This window comes from Oryctolagus cuniculus, unplaced genomic scaffold (genome assembly GCF_051225735.1).
Source record: "Oryctolagus cuniculus isolate XC-2025 breed Fujian yellow rabbit unplaced genomic scaffold, ASM5122573v1 ptg000105l, whole genome shotgun sequence".
NCBI classification, from domain to species: Eukaryota; Metazoa; Chordata; class Mammalia; order Lagomorpha; family Leporidae; genus Oryctolagus; species Oryctolagus cuniculus.
This window is the reverse complement of record NW_028301701.1, coordinates 438-18,055: the sequence shown is the minus strand read 5'-3', so window position 1 is coordinate 18,055 and position 17,618 is coordinate 438. Positions and strand designations below refer to the sequence as shown.

At 41.6% G+C, this 17,618-nt stretch overlaps 1 protein-coding gene across 2 annotated transcripts in view; it reads right to left on the bottom strand.

Moving 5' to 3' along the window:
* Window positions 1-17,347, bottom strand: part of LOC149119054 (putative ATP-dependent RNA helicase DDX60) — a 32,385-nt gene extending 15,038 nt beyond the window's left edge. Inside the window, exons 1-8 of one of the 2 annotated variants that reach the window (XM_089325330.1) lie at window positions 16,786-17,347; window positions 15,539-15,688; window positions 14,281-14,400; window positions 13,304-13,399; window positions 6,216-6,331; window positions 4,649-4,788; window positions 1,187-1,296; window positions 987-1,091 (exon numbers count right to left, since the gene is read on the bottom strand). In XM_089325330.1, the coding sequence (XP_089181456.1) occupies window positions 987-1,091; window positions 1,187-1,296; window positions 4,649-4,788; window positions 6,216-6,331; window positions 13,304-13,399; window positions 14,281-14,400; window positions 15,539-15,688; window positions 16,786-16,893 (945 nt within the window). In that variant the 5' untranslated portion in view covers window positions 16,894-17,347. The remainder of the gene's footprint in view (window positions 1-986; window positions 1,092-1,186; window positions 1,297-4,648; window positions 4,789-6,215; window positions 6,332-13,303; window positions 13,400-14,280; window positions 14,401-15,538; window positions 15,689-16,785) is intronic. The other variant, XM_089325331.1, reaches the window with a different exon arrangement.
* Between the last annotated feature and the right edge of the window lie 271 nt (window positions 17,348-17,618).

Sequence of the window (17,618 nt, the reverse complement as noted above, 5' to 3'; positions counted from 1 at the left end):
GGGGCCCCAAGAGAGGCAAACCAGAAGGGGCCCGTGGCACTGGAGTTTTTAAGCACAGTTTTGGGGGAGGAAAAATACTTCTCAGCTTGACATTCAGTTACAGGCAGGGACAAAACCCATCAAAAAAAAAAAAAAAGACATATCATTCTTACTGTAGCAAAGCATTATTCTAAGAACTTTTAATTATTTGGCTTATGTTAATAACAATGCTACAAAATAGGCATTATTAGCTCTTTTAACTAATTTTTCTAAATCTAGAGAAATGAGTCTCTGAAGTTTCTGCTTTGAACTATGGAATACTACGCCTTCATCTACATCAGAGTAACACCATTATCTAGTTTGTTCATTCTTAACGGACTATCATGCCACAGGACTAGAAATATCAGCTAAGGAATACCCACAAACACACACACACACACCCCACATGCACAGACACACACACACACACATACCATTCACAGACACATATGCACACATATACAACATACACACATACACCACAAGCACAACACACATGCAAACACGCATATCACCATACACATACATACACCACATGCACATACACGCATACACCACACACAACATACAGATACACACATACCATGAACACACACACCACGTACACACACACATGCACATGCACCACATTCACACATACACATACATCACGTTCACACACATACATATACCACATTCACACACACACATACACACATCACATGCAAATATGCATGCACACAAACACCACATACACAGACATACACGAAATGCACACACACACACACACGAGAAATCTCCAAAAAGTTCATGGAAATGTGTATTGTGAAACAAACTGCATGAATTTCAAAATTACTTTGCACCAAAACAAACTTACAACTCCATTTCCTCTAATTTTTGAAATATATATACATATGTAAGTGTATTATACGTATTTACGCACACACAGAGAGAGAAACAGTTCCTAGTGTTTACTTTCATACACACACCTGCATCCTTGACCGTTCTGGCCAAATGTGTACCATAGCATCATACAGAAGTATGCTTTCCCGAGGAGAAAACTGAAGGTCTGCAGGGACTCCATACTTCTCTATCTGAAAAGCAGAAAATGCAAAACCATTGATCTCCGTCCCATATGCAGATTTTAACCACCTAGACGCCTCCTTTTCCAAAGTGCTTTTGTACTTACATGGTTGACTGTGAGTGCAGCGCACGGGTGGTAGTGTGCAATGACAAAATCGTTATCCTTTAGAGAACACACATACTTTTCTAGATCGTTGTATCGTTCTTTGTAACACACTGTGAAAGTGGAATTAAAATGCGGATTAAGATGGGTTTGTGTCTCTCAGCAATGATGTAATTCCGATTTTCTAAAGACAGCTAGGCCTAGGGAGAGCTGTGCTGGAAGCCTCTGTCGACAAAACGACAACAGGGCCATGCAGTGGAGGAGGAACTTATGTGCCTATACCGCACACAGATGTTTTACCTGCCCTCCTGGCCTGGATCTTCAGTCACAGTCCATCCTTGCTTCTTGTAATTCCTAGTGTATATTTTTCTAAATATTCTTGGAAAGCATGCTTTTGCATAAGGAGCATGGTTTGAATAAAAAGGCCTGCAACCCATTCAACTATTTCAATAGGAAACACGGGTGTTACTGGATCATCTCCCTGTCTTGGAGAACAGTATCACCATCTCCCAGAGAAAACGAGCCTTCTTCTGTCATTTACTCATTTTTTAAATCCAGGAATCCAGTATGCCACAGGGCTTTGTTAATATGTCACTTAAAATTAGGACAATTTAGCATTTACCTACCTAACATGTTATCTATTTTACTTACGCATTGTTTAACCCTGCATCTCCATAAAAATTAAGCTCTAGGAAAGCAAGGAGTTGTTTTCTGCTCTATCTCTAGGGACTTGAGTGGGATCTGGCACAGATGAGGTACTTTGACATTGTCAAGTGAAAACATGTATATGGGGCCTGTGTGGCACACCTGGTTGAGCTTCTGTTTGCAACCTTGCCATCCCATAGAGTGACAGGTCAGGTCCCGGCTGCTCCACTTCCATCCACCAACACCCTGATATTGTACTGAGAAAGCAGATGATGGCCCAAGTACTTCAGCCCCTGCCAACCACGTACGAGAGTCAGATGGAGCTCCTGGCTCCTGGCTTCAGCCTGGCCCATTCTCAGCTATTATGGTCATTGAGAGAATGTACCAGCAAATGGACAATCTCTCCCTTTCTGTGTCACTCTGCTTTCAAATAAATTAACCTTTTTTTTTTTAAGGTTCTCTAATCTACTGTTGGTGGGAATGCAAACTAATACAGCCATTGTGGAAGACAGTATGGCGATTCCTCAGACAGCTGAAAAAAGATATGTCATATGACCCAGTTATCCCACCCCAGGAGTTTACCCAAACAAAATAAAATCAGCATATGAAAGAGTTATCTGTACATCCATGTTTATTACAGCTCAATTTCCAACAGCTCAGATATGGAATCAACCCAGGTGTCCATCAAGTGGTGACTGGACAAAGAAAATGTGGAATACATACACTTTGGAATATTACTCAGCTGTAAAAAATGGAATTCTGTCTTTCACAATAAATTGGATGTACCTGGAAACCATTATACTTAGTGAAATAAGCCAATTCCAAAAAACAAATACCATATGTTTTCCCTGATCTGTGGTAATGAAAAGAGTACCAAAAAGTAATGTATAATTATTTGCATTGCAATCTGCACAAAATTATTCTTCTGTGTAAAATGGCTTAAAGTCTAAATGAACTTAATCATTATCCTGTAACCACACAGGAAATATTTAAATGTTACATTGTCATTGCTTCTATTTCATTTAAAAAAATGTATGGGTGAAATGGTCACTTTTTCTCTTCAATTATTGATAGCCGCTGTGTATATTCCCACTAAACTAGGGTCGTCTTGCTTTTTACATGTTAAACTTCTTATTAGGTAAGGTATTAACCTTTTTTTAGTATTCAGCCTTTTTACAGTACTGGAAATTTAAAATATGCTATCTCAAAACTTAAAAAAAAGAAAGGTAGCAGGAAGGAGACTGGGAGGGAGGAAGGGAATACCATTATGTTCTTAGACTTGTATCTATAAGCATATTGATTCTTAAAATTAAAACAAAAATGAAATAAAACAGCATGAATGTCACATATAGGAATCTGAAATTCACAGTAGCTAAGAGATGGAATTAACCTAGATGTCCATCAACTGATTACTAGATAAAGAAAATGTGGTATACATACATGATGGAATTTATTCAGCCAAAAAAAAAAAAAACAAAACAAAACAAAAAAAAAAACCAAAACAGAGAGAGAATGAAATCCTGTCTTTTACAATAAAATGGATGCAACTGGAAACCAATTTACTTAGTGAAATAAGCAAGAACCAAAAAGACAATAGTAGGTTTTCTGATTTGTGGTAAGTAAGATATAGAGTACACAAAAAGTCATGTATATGAGTGACACTGACATCCTGAGATTTGATTATTGCTTATAGCCCTTGTCAACACCCCTGTAGAACAGTGGTCTTCCTATGGGTGGAATCCTTTATTTAGTGGAGGACTAGCCCTGTGATGAAAGAAGTTGAAAGTATGTTATTGCAAAAATTAAAAGGGAAAAAAAGAAAGGATGGAGGACGGTAGTAGGGAGAGTGGGAAGTATCATTATGTCCTGCAAATTGTATATCTGAAATCTGTTCTCGTTATACAAAGAAAAATAAAAAAGTAGTCAGATAAACATGATTCTATACTACTTCAGAGAATTCTCACGAAATAGTCCCAAATGCATGCGGTAAGGAATACTCAATTCAATAGTAAAACATTTAGAGTATGTGCATAATAAAACAATTATGATATGGATAAAAGCATATGATTTCAAATATCCAGTATTTTCCAAGGAAAAGAGGGGCACATACAAAAATAACTACCACAGGTGGTAGGAAATTGCATAACATAGGACACCCTATGGGCCCTGACCTAGAACAATCAAGGTGGTGTTCGGGATGTGCCGCAAGGCAGAATCTTTCCAATAAAGAGTAGACAGGACTTGGCCAAGTACAGAGGAAAGTGACCCAGGGAGAGCGTTCTAGAAGAAAACCTGAAACTCAAAGGCAGATTTCAGAGCACAATTAATAATCCAAACTATCAAGAAAGTCCTGAAAGGAGAAGATTTCTTAGATGAAACAGGGGATAGCACAGAAGCTGGGACCACAGGTGAATTGGAAATTTTGAAACACATTGTTCAGTGAGCCAGAACTGTCCTCTAGGTTTGTTTGAGTCTTTTCTCACAGAACAGGAGTGAAATGCTTATCTTGGCTATGACTCCATATCAATCACATTAAATCATGAAGGAATTCGCACAACACCAAAATAGACAATATTTGGAAAGAATTTGATCTCCAAGTTCAGTCAGTCAGCTCTGTGGACGTCAACATGGAATATCACCTCCTAGAGCTGTTTCCTATCTATTTCATTTCCTCTGTAAGTGAAAGTAAGATGCACTGCCTTTCACGGTTACAATAAGAACAAGTTGCTCTGCGTATGTAGAACACCCTCAAATGTGACGAGCACACGGGGTATGCTTGCTACCTCTGCACTCCCCTCTCCCGAGTGAAGAAATCCATACCCAGTCTAACTTTGTACGATGGCTTTCCCACTCTTGTTCGTTGTTGTCTCTTTGAGCTTTTTAAGGCATTTCTTGATGGATCAGCATTTTCCATTGTGCTTTCAACACGTTGCCAATATCCTTTAACTAACGCCAACCACCTAGTTACAAAAAGAGAACAATCATTGTTGCAGAAAAACGTGTTCCTAAGTCTGTATATATGAATCACATGAAATTTGTTTACCTTAAATAAAAAAATTTTAAAAAGATAAAATGAAAAATTGGAAATGATGGGTGTGGTTCATTAACTTTGACAAAGATATCAGCACAAAGCGTAATAGCAGAACTTGGGTGAAGGGGAATATGGTAACTCTTTGTATCTCATAATTTGTCTGCAAATTTAAAATTGTTCTTAAGATGTTAAAAAGCAGATATGACTGGAGGGAGGCACGATGGTGGAACAGTGACAGGGAAGTCTTCTATAGGCTCCACGAACTTAGCAGAAAAAAAAGTGAAGTCACACTCTCCGGGAAAACTGCAGTGGGAGATCTTGCAAAAGCAGTGGAAACGGCCTGGACCTAAGGGGAAGGCACAGGCACACAGCAAGGAGCTCGGAGCGTGGAGCAGGAACACAACAAAGGAACCAGCAGCCCACCTGGATAGCCAGGTGGGGTCAGACTGCACCGGCCCTTGCCACACCACGGCTGGTGCAGCTGGAAGAAGAATCTAGTAGACTGTGCAGTGTCTGAGTCCAGCCCAGAACCCTCAGGGGAGCTGGGGCGACTGCTCACCCAGAGTGGGGGAAGAAAAGCCGAGCACCTCCCTCACCACGGCTCCCGCTACCACACCAGCACCCTGCAGCTAACAGGCCGGGAGACAGCTGCCGTCATTCCACAAGATCAGAGCAGCGGCTCCAGCTTCTCCGAGCGCACCCAGTAGCTAGTGGGAACTGTTGGCAGGGGCAACCAGAGCAGTTCGAATCAACTGGTGGGGTCTGTCCCCACCTGTCATCAGGCCAACAACACCAGCTCCTCTGTACCCTTATGGCAAAGGGCGGGGAGGGGGAGCCATCCCCACCAAAGGGAAGCGCCACCCTCAGGGCTCTTGTACCCACCCAGCACAGTTCTGAAAGCAGCAGGGCTGCAGATGGCAAGTACTGTGCTTGCTTGCAACCCAGGGATTCTACCAAGGCGAAAAATCCCTGTGGACTTTGAGTCTGCTCAGGGTGAAACACACAGCCTCCCTGTGGACAGGACAGCCTAGCGGGGCAGAGTGTACTCTCTTGCAGTCCTTGTCTGTGGGAGCCCAGGGTGCTGAGACTGTGAAAACACTGTGACTGTGAGAGGGGGCAGGGTGTAGCGGGTGCTGGGTAAGTTCTGGGTGCAGAGCCACACTTTCAGAACTCCTAGGTTGCCAGGGCAGACCACTGCAGCTGGACCCGTGCACACAGAGAGCTCTGCACACGTTCCCGAATCTGCATACAGGAAATGGATGAAATTTGTATACTTTAAATTAAATAAAATTTTTTAAACAAGAAAAGCTTTAATTTTCAAAAAAAAAAAAGAATGAATATAAATCTCAGACTCACTCAGTGAGATGCTCAGGGTTACTGATAGTAGCAGAAAGGGCCAAAAAGGGACAACGAATCATAACAAGGAGATGTTCCCACACTTCCGCTCCAACTTCTCCCCCAAGGCAGTGAACCTGTCAGTGTAAACAGACTCAATGTCAGAATGGGGACAGGGGTTTTATTTTTTAATGTTAATAAACTACCTTGTTACCAGACCTACTTTTCCCTTCTACTCTCCATTTCAGTAACATTCATTTACCCACTGACAAAGCTTGTGAAAGAAGCCAATATGTTTTGCAGAATCACAGTATGTTCCAGACTTTAACAATAATGTATTTAGGAATGACTTGCTCTGTAACACATTGTGATGACTGACCCATAAGCAAGTACTATTGCCTGCCGTGGTAGTGAAAGCGCATCAAGCACACCATGAACAAAAGGACACATGTTAAGTGTTATTTACAAAAGAAACACTGGTTGAATGACAGAGATTGTCCTAAACAGATACTAAGATAAATCTTGATACAAACCCACATTTGCTTATGCATCACTAATCTCAACACCTTTAAACAGTCTTGATAGATAACAGTATCTATCTTCAAAGGCATTTTATAAAGAGGAAATACAATTTCCTAGAAATTATTTAGAATATATGCCAATCACAGTAAACATTAAAATAATGATGCCAATTATATTTTGTATAGCAATGCATAAGTTACAATATACTTAATTATTAATTAACACAATGCTTGTATTCTTTTCCTAACCTTTATTTTGTTGTGAAACATAAGATTCAATAAATTACATAAAGCTTGATTTTTCAGATCACAAAGTATTATCCATGGAAATGAAGTAAACCAAATGTCATTGTCACTGCACCTGTAAATCAAGATAAATAATGCCTCTAGCATTTCAGAAGCCCAGATTATAACAGCTTCCTTCTTTGGAAGTTACTATATCAATTTTTGAAAAAATTATGATTCCATTGGTCATTCTACTTCTTCACATGTCCATGTGTATATATGTACTTGTATGTTTATATATAAAGCATAGAAATTTATTTTGCCCATTTAAAACATTGTATAACTGGAATTATTTAACTTGTGTTCTTTGTATCTAACTTCCTTTGCCCAACATGATTTTTAAATTAATCTGCATTTCAGCCGGCACGTGGCTCACTAGGCTAATCCTCCGCCTGCAGCACTGGCACCCTGGGTTCTAGTCCCAGTTGCTCCTCTTCCAGTCCAGCTCTCTGCTGTGGCCCAGGAGGGCAATGGAGGATGGCCCAAGTGCTTGGGTCCCTACACCCACATGGGAGACCCGGAGGAAGTACCCAGCTCCTGGCTTCGGGTTGGCACAGCACCAGCCGTAGCGGCCATTTGGGGGGTGAATCAATGGAAGGAAGACCTCTCTTTCTCTCTCTCTGTCTAACTCTGCCTGGCAAAAAATTTAAAAAAAAAAATTAATCTGCACTTCATTGACTTTCCTCACTCTATGTATTTTATCAAATGCCTGTGCCACCTTCTATTTTTTTCTACTCTGGAGGACATTTCAGTTGTTTATAGTTTGATAACACCACCAATGATGCGACTATGAACATTTTGTACAGGTATCCTAGCCTGATTCAGTCTTACTCTTGAAAACGTGACTCCTGTTTTTCTATTTCAGAATATATACAAGTGGAATTCCTTGTTCCTGAAGTACTGTCACCATCACTAGTTTTGCTGAGACAATTTCCAAAGCAGCACAATGTCCGTGCCTTCCCGTTGCTCCTCCTCCTCTGCAACACCTGACACTCTAATTGTCAACACTGTGATGGGTAAGACTCAATGTGAGGTTACTTTCAATTAATTTAGTTCTTTATTTGAGAAGAAAAACAGAGAGAAAGGCAGAAAGGGACAAAGACTGTACCTACTGACTCACTCCCCAAATATCCACAATGTCCTGGGCCAAGCCAAAGCCAGGAGCTGGGAACTCAACCTGGGTCTCCCACATGCATGATAGGAGCCCAATTACTTGAGGTATCACCTGCTGCCTCCCTGGGTGCACATTCACAAGCAGCTGGAGTCGAGAGTCTGAGTTGGGAATGGAACCCAGGCTCTTCAATATGGGATCTGGGCAAACGCCTGCCTCTCAGTGTGACATCAACTTGTATTTCACTTGACTTACTTTTCAGAAGTGTATCAAGGGTCTTCAAAAAGTTCACAGAAAATGTATGCTATGAAAAAGTTATTTGTGGAGGGGCTGGCATTGTGGCACAGCCGGTCCAGCATCCCAATGAGCCCCTGTTTGAGTCCCAGCTGCTTCATTTCTGGTCCAGTTCCCTGCTAATGCACCTGGGAAAGGTAGCAGACGATATCCCAAGTGTTTGGGCCCCTGCCACTCAAGTGGGAGACCCAGATGTAGTTCCTAGCTTCTGGCTTTGGCCTGACCCAGCCCTGGCTGTTGTGACCATTTGGGGAGTGAACCAGTACATGGAAGATATCGCGCTCTCGCTCGCTCGCTCTCTCTCTCTCTTCCCCCTTAAGGATGTGCTACACACAGAAACACAGAGAGATAGCCATCATTATGAAAGAATGTAAAGGCAGAAAATCCCCCAGTAAAAGTACAAAAGAAATTCAAAGTAAACAATGGGAATATTATGGGAAAATGGCAGAGCCAAGTTGTTACTTATCAATAGTCATGTTGAATGTAAATGGCTTCACCTCTCCAGTAAAAACCAGACTGGCTGAATGGATTAAAAAACAAGACTCATCTATTTGCTGCCTACAAGAAACACCTCTCATCAACAAAGATACAAACAGACTGAAAGTGAATGGATGGAAAAAGATACTCCATGCCAACAGAAACCAAAAAGAACTGGTATACGATCCTAATATCAGACAAAATAAACTTCAACTTGAAAACTGCTGAAAAAGACAAAGAAGGGCACCATGTAATGATTAAGGGATCAATTCAACAGGAAGAAGTGACTATTGTAAAAGTACATGCACCTAGTTACAGTCACCTGGTTATTTAAAGAAATGTTAATGGATCTAAAGGGAGATAGGACTCCAATACAATAGTAATGGGGTGGAGGGAGGTCAGACCAAGGCAACAGGACCAGTCTCACAGGGCAAAATAGCTAATAAGGAAGGGGTATATAAGCCAGCAGTGACAGAGCCATGAGAATTTCATGCAGAGAAGCCCAGGAGTCCAACAGAGACTGAGCAGGCCCACACTGAGGGAGCAAAAAGTGGTGGAAGAGCAGTGGAGAAACCGAACCTCGAGACTGACACCACCCCCACCCCCGGCAGACCAGGCGAGACACGAGGTCTCAAGTCCACGGAGCTGTGGGTAGAAGTGGGCGGGGGAGCCTGGTGAACTGTGTTTGAAGTTCCAAGCTGGAAGAACAGGGGAACAAATGGAGAGGTTGGGCACCTCCTACCATCCATGTCTCCCCCTCCCCACAATCAGACCTGCAGCCTGCTGGGAGAAGCCATATTATTTGTTTACATCTTCAAATGTAAGCAGGGGGCGACTGCTTTGCTGCTCATGCTCATGTCCGTCAATTGGGGGGGCCACTTCACAAGACCCCAGAAATAGGATCACAACATTCCAGAGTAATTTCCCCACCACCAGCAGCAAGCTGTACAACAAGGAGAAGTACTAAATATCGAAATCTCGAGCTGGTTCCATGCACAAGCGAGAAGCAAGCCCAACCCCAAAAGGCAGGGCTTAGTGCATCAGAGCTCTCGTACCTGCCCCATCAAGATCAAGAAGTGAACAGGACGACTCCTGGAGGCGGCCCTGCGTGCTTCCATTTGCAACACACAGACACATAGCAGCTCATAGCAGTGGGAAATCTCACTGTTAGGTAGGAAGTCAGATATGAGCTTATGTGTGTATGACATAAAGGCTTAAAGAGAAGACGTCTATGTCCAGCATATGCATCTGCATCTCAAAGTCATCCCAATAACGTTTCAGGGGCAGCCCAGTGTTCACATCCTGCACTGCCCCTTCCTACCCCATAATCTGCCAGGTGGGGTCCCTGCCCCTTCTGCCTGACAATCTTCCACAATCGCAGCCCAGTATCTGAATTTAAAATACCCTGCTCCAGATCCTGGGTTAGGATGGTGCCAGCTAGGCTTCCTCCTGTCTGATACCTTCAGAGGAAAACCCAGATAGGAGCTTCTTACTATTTGCATCCATAAAATCCTTTGTTTCAGGAGATGTGTGAAGACAAATACTCATCTCCTTAAAAACCCCCAGCCTCCACCGGACGGTGCGCTCTGCCTCTCTGCTGAGCTGCCTGCCTGCCTGGCCAGGTGTAATCTCTCCATTCAACCATGTAACCTCGTCCCCCCCCCCCCGCCCGCCCCAGTCCAAGTGACTGCGCACTCTCTCTCAGGTCCTATCTGGAGAGGTGCCCATCCGTTCTTACGAATGTCCCTTCCCTAATAAACTTTGCTATTTTACTACTCTGTCTCACGCCTGAATTCTTTCTTGCAAAGACAAGAACTCTGCCATTCACAGTAACATCACCACAAGCACCAAGACACATATTTAAGAGAAAAGCAACCGGAAATGCCAAAAAAACAAAGGAAAAAACCTTAATAAGGATAAGAAAGACAGTATGAGTCCCTCCCAAAGGAATACTACAACTCTTCAATAATAGAAGCTGGAGAAGAGGCTGAGGTTATGCCAGAAATGGAATTCAGAAAATTAATCATCAGATTACTTAGAAGCAATCAGAAATAAACTCACAATCTAAATGAAACATGTTCCCAAGAAATTGAGATATTAAAGAGAAGTCAGTATGACCTTGTCTAAATAAGATTGGAGTTGGTGAACTCAAAAGGCTTCCATAGCCTTGGCAACCCATGATAAGAGCCTAGGGTGATTACTGATGCCATAAACAAGAGTGTCAATTGTTAAGTCAACAACAGGAGTCATTGTGCACTTACTCCCCATGTAGGATCTCTGTCCTTAATGTGTTATACTATGCAAATTAATGCTATAACTAGTACTCAAACAGTACTTTACACTTTGTGTTTCTGTGTGGGTGCAAACTGTTGAAATCTTTACTTAATATATACTAAATTGATCTTCTGTATATAATGATAATTGAAAATGAACCTTGATGTGAATGGAATGGGAGAGGGAGCTGGAAATGGGAGGGTTGCAGGTGGGAGGGAAGTTACGGGGGGGGGGGGCACTGTAATCCAAAAGCTGTACTTTGGAAATTTATGTTTATTAAATAAAAGTTAAAAAAAGAGAAGTCAGAATGAAATACTAGAAATGAAGAATTCCATAGTTCAAATAAAAAATGCAGTGGAAAGCCTTAACAATAGAATAAGTGAGACAGAAAAAAGAATATCAGACTAGAAGACAATTTTCTGGAAATAATAAGGTCAGACCAAACACAAGAAGAAGAAATTAGGAAACTGAAAAACATGGTAGGAGATCTACAAGATTCTATCAAACGACCCAACACACAGATCCTAGACTGCCAGAAGGCATGGAGAGAAAGAATTAGAAGGCCTTCTTAATGCAATAATAACAGAAAACTTCTGCAATCTGGAGAAAGAGACATCCAAGTACAGGAAGTACACAGAATTCCCAAAAGACAGGAAGAGAAAAGATCTGCACCTTGACACATTGTAGCATAGCTCTCCTCCATAACGCATAAAGAAAAGATCTTAAAACCTGCAGGAGAGAAAGACAAATCACACTCAGAAAACCCAATTAGATTCACTTCCAACTTCTCATCACAAACCCTAAAGACAAGGAGAGAATGGAAGACATACTCCAAGTCCTAAGGGAAAAAAATTGTCAACCCAGAATACTGTACCCTGCAAAGCTCTCATTTATGAATGAAGGAAAAATAAGGATCTTCCACAACAAACAGAAATTGAAAGAATTTCTAACTACCTGCACAGCCCTAAAAAGATGTTCAAGGATGTGCTACACACAAAAACACAGAAACAGGAACATCCCTACAAAAGTAGTTGAATGCAGAAAATGACCCAGCAAAAGTACAAACAAAATTCAAAAACAGAACTATTTACAGAAACATGGCAGGGCAAAGTCGGCACTTAACAATACGTATGGTGAATGTAAATGGCCTGAACTCACCAGTTAAAAGACACAGACTAGCTGAATGGATTAAAAAAGAAAATCCATCTATTTGCTGCCTACAAGAAACATATCTTTCCAACAAAGATGCATGCAGACTGAAAGTGAAAGGATGAAACAAGATATTCCACGCTAACAGAAACCAAAAAAGAGCTGGTGTGGCCATCCTAAATCAGACAAAATAAACTTTAACACAAAAACTATTAAAAGAGATAAAGAAGGGCACTATACAATGATTAAAGGATCAATTCAACAGGAAAATGTGACTATTATAAATGTATATGCACATAATAACAGGGCACCTGGTTATTTAAAAGAAATGTAAAGGGAGATATAGATTCAAATACAATAGTAATGGGGGACTTCAATACCCCACTTTCAGCAATGGACAGATCAATGAGGCAGAATATCAAAAAAGAAATAACAGAGTTAATCAATACCATAGACAAAATAGACCTATTAGCCTATTAGCTATCTATAGAGCCTTCCACCCTACAGCCACAGGGTACATCTTATTCTACTTGGTACATGGAACTTTCTATAGGATTGACCACATACTAGGCCATAAAGCAAGTCTAAGCAAATTCAAGCAAATCAAATCATGCCATGCATCTTCTCGGACCACAATGCAAGGAAACTGAAAATCAACAACTCAAGAATCTCTACATTATATGAAAACACATGGAGAATGAACAACATGTTCCTGAATGCACAGTGGGTCATAGAAGAAATCAAAAGAGAAATCAGAAAATTTCTGGAAACAAATGAAGACAACAATACAACATACCAAAATTTGTGGGATACAGCAAAAGCAGTGTTAACAGGAAACAACTCTCCCAGAACTTATTGGTAAACCCTTCTATAAACAACTTATATTTATTTTAGTAACTAACCATATGAATGCCATCTTTATTAAAGTACATATGGTACATGTGGTCTTGGTTGACATAAAATATTCTGTTGAGATAAAAGGAATAAAAAGCACATACCTCATCAAATATGACATAGCGCATTCTTTCTGTCCATTTCTGATAATGAGGTGATAGCAAGAGTATTTCCAAACACTGAGGCACTGTTACTAATATCTGTTTTTTTTTTAAAAAAAGCTGTTTTAATTTCCAAACATTAATAAGAAATTTTATGACACACTATATCCATCTTGACATTTCCATGTTCAAAAAAATATTTCATTAATGTGAAAGTAAAATGAATATGTACAACTGATCCCCACATATGCTGCCACTGATACACTCAAAAGCAGTTAAGTTTGTTTCATTAAGAAACATTCTCTTGGGGCTGGTGCTGTGATGTAGCAGGTAAAGCCGCTGCCTGCAGTGCCAGCATCCCATATGGGCACCAGTTCTAGTCTCGGCTGCTCCACTTCTGATTCAGCTCTCTGCTATGGCTTGGGGAAGCAGTAGAGGATGGCCCAAGTGCTTGGGCCCCTGTACCCATGTGGGAGACCAGGAAGAAGCTCCTGGCTCCTGGCTTCGGATCACCACAGCTCCAGCCATTATGGTCAGTTGGGGAGCGAACCAGCAGATGGAAGACCTCTCTCTCTCTCTGCCTCTCCTCTCTCTGTAGAACTCTTTCAAATAAATAAATAAATCTTTTTAAAAAAAAAGAAATATTCTCTGGCACAGTATTCTGGGAATACAAAAGTCACCATGTCCTGAAACCATCTCTACTAAAGAGGAAGTTGCTTCCTCAGGCTAAAATTTCAGAAAAGTAATGCATTCTCTTTACGTAACATTTATGTAATGTAAACATTTAATAATTAATATAGAATTAAAATATCATCAGTAATCAAATTCTTAGATAAGAAAAATTATACAAACCATCTAGCCCAATATAAATACATCTATCAGGGTAGCTGTGGGTTTCATGTTACCCCATTAAAACCCTACGTGTCTCCCAGAGTGCCACATTCACACTACGACTCATCACGCGGACAGCTGTGACGTACCTGACAGTTCAAGGTGTCGTGGCGGTAATCCCTTGTGAAAACTCCACACACCACTGAGCCTTTCGGCAGTGCTTTAGTAAACAAATTGTAGACAGTTCCCACCACCTGGTTAACCAGAGCCTGCAGTCACAAAAGACAGAGTGAGCGGCTACTCAGTAAACTATCAACAATGCTGCAAAAAAACTGGTTCAAGCAAACCCACGTCTGGAACCACTGATACGCAACAATGCAGTACCGAACTGGTAACAATTCTGCCCTAATAAGGCAATACCTCACAGCAAATCCTTCCACCAATTCCATTTAAGTTTTCTAAATGTTATATAATACAATGCAGTGCCTGTTGATGGGATGGCCAGCAACAAAAACACAAACAGTGGTTCCTCGTCCCGTCAGTGTAATATGTGCTGATACAGGTAATATTAGATGGCGCCTGTATTTTACAATGCTGAACAGTAATGGGCACAGCACTGAAGCTCACTAAGCTCCCGCGTCCTCATCAGTGAAGGATGTGGCTCGTGGGACGCAGGGCCCCTCCCCACACTGGCTCCTCGCAGTGCAGCTGTAAGCCTGGGAATTAAGTATTTTGCTAGGGAAAGTGAGAGGAAGGAGTGTATCCCAAAACCCCTTTTGAGAGAAAAAGAATATTTATTTCGCAAGTGCCCTTTAACTCTACTTCACCCAGGTTGCTGCAAAGGAAGAAACCCATGGCCCCTGTAAGAATCCAAGGCTCTTCCATCAGGCACCTGCCCAACCCCAGAGCTGGTAAAACTGAGGGGAGAAGCGCCTCTCTCTCTCTCTCTCTCTCTCTCTCCCTCTCTCTCTCTCTCTCTTGAACTTGTCTGTCCTCTCTTAAGTACACAAGCCTGGCACCAACACCAAATCATTCCCATTGGCAAGACTCTCAGAAGTGTCCAGCCCTGTCTTTTCACAAGTGCTGGCCCTAGGGAGATTTATGAGAGAACACTAATAAACAAATGCTTGTGAATGGCACATTTACCCATCATTATTCATGCCCAGACAGTACACTGGATGCCTGGTGTGCCTTGTCTCAGGTCACGCTCGGAACAACAGCATAAAGTAAGTGGTGCCGTGTCTCCTTGCAGGTGGAAAACATGCCAGGAAACTGGCCAAGGGCACACAGCACATGAGCACCAAGCCCACGACTGTGTGACACTGGAGGCTGGGCACTACCAGGTGGGACACACGGCTACGGTAGAGGAACACCCCTAGAACAGCGCAGGGTCACAGGGCACGATACCTTTGTGGGCGCGACGTACACGGCCACTCCGTCATCGCTCTCCCGCAGGACTTTCCCCATGCAGTAGTAGGAGGCGTAGGTTTTCCCTGATGAGGTTGGAACAACAATCACAGCCGACTCATTGTTATCTACGACATCCAGGAGTTCCCTCTGAGGGAAAAAAAATCACCTTTCATTGGAAAATGCATCTTCACTGTCCATTTTTAAGTTAGCTTCAACTAGCTCTTAGACTAGTGTTTACAGTTCTGAGACCTGCTAGTGCTCAAGATGGCAGGAATCACCACTTCCGGCTATGTGCAAATAACCCAAATCACTGGAGACAGGAAAGTCCTTACTTAAACTTAGATTTAAAAACCCTCTAATACAGCAGAGGACAGTGCCATGGGTCTGTAGCCTGGCTCTTGGAGTTCTTTTTAGTTCAGATTAGGGAAACCTCATGCTGAGACGGAATTACCAAAACCTGTTGCTCTTTTCATTTCCATGTTTCATTAATTATGGTCAGCGAATGATTAAGGTGTAGAAAAGAAGTTTTTCAAAAAATACATAATAGGATCCGTGACACATCATGATGTATTATGAGTGACTGTGGTTGAACAATTGGACAACCCAAAAGCAACACTACTTTAAAAAAAAAAAAAAACGGTATATTTTGCCAAATATACATCAGGCACCTATTTTGTTATGTGAATTAAGTGGCTGCACAGAATTGGAGTGTATAGTTGGGTTCTTGTTTGTTTTGTTTTTGCTTTTGTTTTTATTTGAGGGGCAAAGACACAGATAGACAAAGACAGGTCCCATCTGCTGGTTCACTCCCCAAATGGCTAGAAACTGGGAACTCAATCCAGGTCTCCCCTGTGAATGGCAGGATCCCAATCACTTGAGCTTTCACTGCTGCCTCCTAGCGTGCATTAGCAAGAGCTGGAGTCAGACGCTGCACGTGACACCCAAGCACTATGGTTTGGGACGCGGCGTCCTGACCAATGGCTTCACAACCAGGTCAAACTGCTGCTTCTCAATGCATTGCTTCCCATACTCCATTTAAGAGAACCAGTGTATCTGTCACTCAACTGACTCGTCACTGCATTGCTTTATCTCTTGGGCCAAGACATGATTTACTTTTCTTGTCATTAAGTCGCTTTCTAGAACAACAGGCATTTTCAAAATTTGTCGCACACAATGAGGTCTGAACACACAGTTTCACCGAAGCGTCTTTGCCTTTCCATACGACAGATCTTTTAGAGAAATACCTGCCACGTGTCCGGTATAAAATGATGCACCCGGCGATCTGGATCACTTCTTTCTTCTCGGAACAAGTAAGGGCCCATGTGCGTTAACTGAAACCGAGCGGCTCCCATGTGAACTGAGTATTTAGAAATATCCTTCCCAGCACCTGACTCCTTCCCCTAAAATAAGTATGGTGCATTAGACCTCTGTACGACTTTACAATTCCTAACCTGGGCATGCAGGAATTATTCCCAATCCTGTTGTAGTTTGCTTTGCCTCAGTGAGATTATTTTTTCATGTTCTTTCAATAAGCTGCAACTCTTAAAACTGGATAACCCAATTTTGGAGTTACCAGAGGGTAAAAGTGCCACTCAACTTAATATATCATTACAATAGCACAGGGAACATTGAGGCTATATTCAGTATAATTTTTTAAATATCATTTTTATGGCAAGATCATTTTCCATGGCATATAAGTAAAAGACAATATGAAATTGATCTTTTGTTACAAATTAGTAAAATCTTTGATAACTGTTCCACAATTATTACACACACACACACACACTCACACACACTAAAACTGTATTTCCTTTAAGGAATTTTTTCTGACCTTAAAAAGGCATCTTTGGTAAAAATAAATATCTCTGTAAAGATCTATATAACAAATACCTATCATCTTACAAGTCAAACTATTTTACTCAGAGAATTCCACCCAATGGGTCAACAGCTCTTACTACAGGGCCTCAACATCACAGGAAATTCACGTGCTTGGCTGAGCCTCCATTCTCAGAGTTCTGACAAAACTGGATTATGATCATATTAGCCATGCATGGAAAACATAAACTTCTGTGCCAAA